Genomic DNA, 6,057 nt, shown 5'->3' with positions numbered 1-6,057 from the left:
CATCAAGTGTCATTTCATATTCTAAATGTTAAAGGGCTACAGTTGTTCCAGTCTTTTAATGGTTTATTGTTAGAAATGTAAAAAGTGATCGGGGGATTAAATGAACAAATAAATGCTTTTCATAATTAAAATTGTATTCACTAGTAGGGAATATTAACGCTAGATTACTCGGTCGGTTTAATGCCGCAGAGGAGGTTAGAGGTTTGTCGACGTCAACATAAAAGCAACTACAAGATGTTATCTTCTTGCTGATTGGACAACCATTTTTTCGCCTCAACCAGCCAATGAACTAAGCAGGAGCATAGCCACTGTCTGGCTGTTATCCTACCCAAGAAGACCGGAAGTGAAAGCCAAGGTGATTTACCCGACAATTTAAACCACGCAACGGCTTTTTTAAGAGCCACCAACTCCTTTCACAAAAATTGAATACTTCCTACGTACAATTTAATATATAAAAAACGTATACAGTACATTCATCATCCACAAGTAAAATTGACTCGTATAATAGGAGTTGAGCAAAGGTTTCGCCATTTCAGTAATAGCACAATCAAATTCGGCAAAATAATCCTAGTATGTGCTATACACGTGGTAGATTTCACTGCTAACTCTGCCACTAACTACGCTAGTTTATTACTAAAGGTGTTACTGTCATACATGGTTTTCTTAAAGAAGCTCCTCCCAACCAAGATTGCATCAGCTGCTCTCTTTTAGGTCCGCTTTCCTATGATAAGATGCACTGCTCTCAAAGAAGTAGGCAGATTACTATTACTTGCATAGTCCTAAGTCCTCTTCAAAATGTCTGGTAGAGGTAAAGGCGGGAAGGGTCTTGGTAAAGGAGGCGCTAAACGTCATCGCAAGGTCCTCCGTGACAACATCCAGGGCATCACCAAGCCCGCCATTCGCCGTCTGGCTCGCCGTGGCGGGGTCAAGCGTATCTCTGGTCTGATCTACGAGGAAACCCGCGGAGTGCTGAAGGTTTTCTTGGAGAACGTTATCCGCGACGCCGTCACATACACCGAGCACGCTAAGAGAAAGACCGTTACGGCTATGGATGTGGTCTACGCTCTCAAGAGGCAAGGCCGCACTCTCTACGGCTTTGGCGGTTAATAGATCGACCAGCAAAACCCCCTACAAACACCAAAGGTCCTTTTAAGGACCACTCACGTCTTCATCTATGAGCTTTATTCCTAGTGTGAATCAATTGATTTTCGATTTTTTTATGTAATAAACCAGATACTATCCCCTTGACCAAGCGAAACGTATCCCGTAAAGCGATTTTCGCAAAACCTCAACTACATAACTCAATTTGCCAATAACTGATAAGTGAGCGAGCGAATATAAAATAAAGGACGTCTGTGTGTGTGAACACGTTTGTGTATGTAAATGTGCCCTTGTATAAATGTATATGCGTGAGTGTATTTGTGGCCATGTATGTGGGCGCGTGTATAACTAGTATGAGCATTTTAATACATCAAATTTAGAGGAACCAGTCAAATGTGATTTGAAAAATATTGTCTGTACTTTAAAACATGTAGAATGCAAGGTGTAAATCAGACGAGTACTTGGTGTGTTAAATTTTATATTATACAGGGTAACAACGCAACAGGGTGTGTCATGTGACAGTTGAAGCCCCGTGCGGTTTTTAGTCCATACCGCCCTAGTGACTCATCCAAAGGAGTGTTACAGATTCCACCCAATGAGAACGTGGCAATGGCGCAGTCAAATTTGCATAGTGCGAATATAAAAGCACTGTCTCCAACAGACCACTGCCATTCGATTCAACGTAGTCAAACTCAACTGAGAAAATGCCTGATATCCCGAAGCCAGCAGCGAAGAAAGGCTCCAAAAAAGCCGTTTCAAAGACCCCTGGTAAGGCCAACAAGAAGAGAAAGAGGACGAGGAAACAGAGCTATGCCATCTACGTGTACAAGGTGTTGAAACAGGTCCACCCCGATACCGGCATCTCCTCCAAGGCCATGAGCATCATGAATTCGTTCGTGAACGACATCTTCGAACGCATCGCCGGAGAAGCATCTCGTCTAGCCCACTACAACAAACGCTCCACCATCACCTCTAGGGAGATCCAGACTGCCGTGCGCCTCTTGCTGCCCGGAGAGCTGGCCAAGCATGCCGTATCCGAAGGCACCAAAGCCGTCACCAAATACACCAGCTCTAAGTAAATACTCCAGTTTGACTGATAATCCAACGGCTCTTTTCAGAGCCACCCACACTTTTTGAAGAGTCCTTTTCCATATAATATAAATAAATGATCAAGCAGAAGTCGTAGAAAACTCCCAGCAGTAAGAAAATTCACTTAGTTCTGACAGAAAAACTAATGGAACCGTTAACATGTTTCACTTAAAGTAACAAGATTGATAGTTCTATCAAAGCAAGCACTAGCCAGTGAAAAGCTCTAACAGGAAGTAGTCCAAACCGTTCACTTTTCAAACTCAAACCTTATTTGATTTGTGTTGCCAATATGTTCAAAACATCGAGAATGGTGTTGAATTTTGTAGTGTTAAATAGTGAATGTCCTCCACTAAATTTGTCCGACTTCGAGAGTTGCTGATCCAAAAATGAATGTTTTGAATAGTTGTATTTTTGAAAGTAACCGAAAAATCTTGGTGTTTTTTTTTTGTCACATTTTATCAGGAAAGAAAAATACAAAAATGTATTTGAAACATTTAAAGTGACATTGTTAATAACCACAGCAATTCCAATATTTTACCAAAGTTACAAACTTTCTGAGAACAAAGCATTAATAGTGATTAATTATCAAAATGAATATTCATTAAAAAAAAAACTTAGGTAGTAAATGTGTTAAAAAAAATTCCCATGCTTCCAAATGTGTCTACAGTCAAGCATTTATTTTACTTCTTTAAATTGCATGGGGCGTGTAATTTTTTAAGGATGTTGCACAGACCACAAAAATGTGGATGACAGGCCATAAATTACACCCGAGCCATAATTTGTTCATCTCCGTTATAATGATGAAGCCCATGGAACAACAGATATGATTTTCCCAAATTTTAATGTATACGAACTCTTATTTAACATACGTATGAATATTAAGTACAGTTTTTAGGTAACACTGGACACCAAAAGTATAGTGAAACCTTGAATGCTTATTTAAAAAAAAATGATTTCCGAAATTAACCTGAGAAACATCGATGTGTTTGCAGCCATCCCAAAAACATAATTTTACACAGAACTGATCTTCAGCACGTTTTTTTCTAACTTTAACTATTTAACCGCACACGTTTGGTCATCTCCCAAACAATTCTTGCAGACCTGCGAGCGACCTTTAATCTTTTAGAGGATTACTGTGTGAAAAAAGTCGCCAACCTTCGCCGTTCACGCCCACCAGTCGGTGACGTTTCGCGAATCTGACCGCAAACTCGAGGTAATCAGCGAGCTGTGAACCGCGTTAATTTAAAGCAGTGCTTGATTTCTACCATTCAAAATCGTTTTTGATACTCGAAATACTTTACATAGTCCGTGCCGCCGTTTAAAGCGAGCCCAAAAAGCACAAATGAACACGCGCTGTCCGTAGGTGGGTTGCTTGACCCTCCACGGTTCTCATGAGTTGACTCTCCACGGTTCTCACGTCGTGTATAAGTACCGCCTCTCTCCCACTGACCATATTCTCGTCATCACTCTGTGAAGGACACCAAGTGGACATTATGGCTGAAGTTGCTCCAGCACCAGCGAAAACCGCCGCTAAGAAGAAGGCGGCTTCCAAACCCAGGAAGGCCGGCCCAGGCGCCGCCGAGCTCATCCTGCAGGCCGTGGCCGCATCCAAGGAGCGCAACGGCGTCTCCCTGGCCGCTCTCAAGAAATATGTTGCCGGTAAAGGCTACGACGTGGAAAAGAACAACGCTCGATTCAAGACCGTCATCAAGAGCCTGGTTGCTAAGGGAACCCTCGTTCAGACCAAGGGTACTGGTGCTTCCGGTTCCTTTAAGATGAACAAAAAATCCGAAGGGAAGGCGACGGCGCCCGTCAAGGCTGCAAAGAAGACCCCCACGAAAGCCAAGAAGCCCGCTGCGAAGAAGAACACGCCAAGCAAAAAGTCCAAACCAGCTGCAGCAAAGAAGGCTGCCGCCAAGAAACCTGCAAAGAAGCCAGCAAAAGCTACCCCGAAGAAGGCAAAGAAGCCGGCGGCTAAGAGTCCCAAGAAAGTCGCCCCGAAAAAACCTACTGCGGCTAAGAAAGCTGCTGTTGCCAAGAAAAGCCCTGCAAAGGCCGCCAAACCTAAAGCAGCCAAGAAGGCAACCAAGAAGAAGTAAAGAAATCACTCCTCAAAATAAAAGGCTCTTTTAAGAGCCAACACATTTTCATCGAAAGAGATGGCTATTCCTGTTGCGTTTATGATACAAGCAAAAATAGTTGAAATGCATATCCGGTGGGAATGTCTAACAAGATGAAATCCGACAGAACAACTACGTTCACAATTTGAATAATAGTAAAGTAACACAGTTTGTGACGGTACACAAATGCCCCCCCCCATATGGAAACTTGATCAGTAGCTGTTGATGAACAAAGTTAAAGCTGTCTTGTCACAAAGACCTCCACTGGATAAATACAATGACGGATAAAATAAGTAAATAAAAATTGTCATTGTGTTTCCTGAACATTTTATTTTGCCTGTAGGGTTAAGGTTTTAAATTTACGGTGAAATCAGCCTAACAGCCAAAAATGATTTAACGTACAAATTGAAATGCCCGCCAAGGCTTCTAAATTCTCCGAGCGATTGGTTCCATTCAAAACCATACCGTCCAATAGTGGAGCAGCTTTGACGCGGGGTTTTCTCAAACGCACCAATCAGCAGCGTCTCGCTTGGATAAAAACGCGCATCCATTCATTTCTATTTCACTCTTCTCGTTTGAGGTCGTAGCAAACTGCAACATGGCAAGAACCAAGCAGACCGCTCGTAAATCTACCGGAGGCAAAGCTCCCAGGAAGCAGCTGGCGACCAAAGCCGCCCGCAAGAGCGCCCCAGCCACCGGCGGCGTCAAGAAGCCTCACCGTTACAGGCCCGGTACAGTGGCTCTTCGTGAGATCCGTCGTTACCAGAAGTCCACTGAACTGCTGATCCGCAAGCTTCCCTTCCAGCGCCTGGTCAGAGAGATCGCTCAGGATTTCAAGACCGACCTGCGCTTCCAGAGCTCTGCCGTCATGGCTTTACAGGAGTCCAGCGAAGCCTACCTTGTCGGTCTGTTCGAGGACACCAACTTGTGCGCTATCCACGCCAAGAGGGTCACCATCATGCCCAAGGACATCCAGCTGGCCCGCCGCATTCGCGGGGAGAGGGCTTAAGATCACCTCTACTTCAAACAACGGCTCTTTTCAGAGCCACTACCTCACCACCTGAATGAGTGTATATTCTGCTGCAAACGATTTAATGATAGTGTAAAAAAAATGTGATTCGTATAAAAAGCACATAGGTATGTAAGTCTACTAAGTGTTTCTTGTATTTACGCTCAACATTCAGGAATGAATCTAAATTATCTGCTTCTCTTAATAAACTTTGACAATGTTGAGTATGGCAGCTTATTACAAAAGAAAAAGTCACCAGATTCTTTATTGCATCATGCAGTCATTCGAAAAAGTCACATTTGAAACCGCCCAAGTAAATTACAAGCCGGAAAAGGCGGTGCCCATTGTATCTCTATTATAATTGGACAACCGTTTTCCCGCACAATCTGACCAATCAGTGCATTAGAAAAGTTGTAAAATAAATCACCGACTTTGTAGCTGCGTTGGCACTGTCAAATTTCATTTATCCAAATATTGATAATACTAATTATGTCAGGAAGCGTCAACTCACACAAGGCCAAGGCGAAGTCCAAGAATCGTTCGTTTGACAGTGGAGACTTGTTGACAAAAATAAATGCTACACCCAAATAAATCAACTATCTGTCCACAGAAGAATATTCAACCTAAAGTGTCCACAAAAATAAATCATTAGGTAAATCACAGGTAACGAGTGGCACATGTATGACAAGTTGGGTCCAACCATTCTAGTACGAGGTAGAATCTGGCCTTTTGAAAAAA

At 42.9% G+C, this 6,057-nt stretch overlaps 4 protein-coding genes across 4 annotated transcripts; all 4 read left to right on the top strand.

The window, feature by feature from the left end:
• Positions 1-774: 774 nt before the first annotated feature.
• On the top strand, positions 775-1,248 carry LOC148411919 (histone H4). Its single transcript, XM_088435360.1, has one exon. The coding sequence runs from the start codon at positions 796-798 to the stop codon at positions 1,105-1,107; it is 312 nt and encodes a 103-aa protein (XP_088291486.1). The 5' UTR covers positions 775-795; the 3' UTR covers positions 1,108-1,248.
• Positions 1,249-1,792: 544 nt separating this feature from the next.
• Positions 1,793-2,267, top strand: LOC148411918 (histone H2B 1/2-like). Its single transcript, XM_088434250.1, has one exon. It carries the CDS (start codon positions 1,806-1,808, stop codon positions 2,178-2,180), a length of 375 nt encoding a protein of 124 aa, XP_088290376.1. The 5' UTR covers positions 1,793-1,805; the 3' UTR covers positions 2,181-2,267.
• Positions 2,268-3,671: 1,404 nt separating this feature from the next.
• Positions 3,672-4,289, top strand: LOC148411917 (histone H1-like). The gene has a single exon (XM_088435267.1). It carries the CDS (start codon positions 3,684-3,686, stop codon positions 4,287-4,289), a length of 606 nt encoding a protein of 201 aa, XP_088291393.1. The 5' UTR covers positions 3,672-3,683.
• A 482-nt stretch (positions 4,290-4,771) lies between these two features.
• LOC148411916 (histone H3-like) lies at positions 4,772-5,543 on the top strand. Its single transcript, XM_088434244.1, has one exon. It carries the CDS (start codon positions 4,909-4,911, stop codon positions 5,317-5,319), a length of 411 nt encoding a protein of 136 aa, XP_088290370.1. The 5' UTR covers positions 4,772-4,908; the 3' UTR covers positions 5,320-5,543.
• Positions 5,544-6,057: the final 514 nt, after the last annotated feature.

Source organism: Hippichthys cyanospilos, chromosome 15 (genome assembly GCF_059441005.1).
Source record: "Hippichthys cyanospilos isolate Australia breed blue-spotted pipefish chromosome 15, RoL_Hcya_1.0, whole genome shotgun sequence".
Lineage (NCBI taxonomy): Eukaryota > Metazoa > Chordata > Actinopteri > Syngnathiformes > Syngnathidae > Hippichthys > Hippichthys cyanospilos.
Note: the sequence above shows the minus strand (reverse complement) of the source record. Positions and strands in the feature narration are given on the sequence as shown.

What these genes read in the sequence shown, in the direction of transcription:
- LOC148411919 (XM_088435360.1), top strand. Translation starts at nt 796, where the DNA reads ATGTCTGGTAGAGGTAAAGGCGGGAAGGGTCTTGGTAAAGGAGGCGCT.
- LOC148411918 (XM_088434250.1), top strand. Translation starts at nt 1,806, where the DNA reads ATGCCTGATATCCCGAAGCCAGCAGCGAAGAAAGGCTCCAAAAAAGCC.
- LOC148411916 (XM_088434244.1), top strand. Translation starts at nt 4,909, where the DNA reads ATGGCAAGAACCAAGCAGACCGCTCGTAAATCTACCGGAGGCAAAGCT.
- LOC148411917 (XM_088435267.1), top strand. Translation starts at nt 3,684, where the DNA reads ATGGCTGAAGTTGCTCCAGCACCAGCGAAAACCGCCGCTAAGAAGAAG.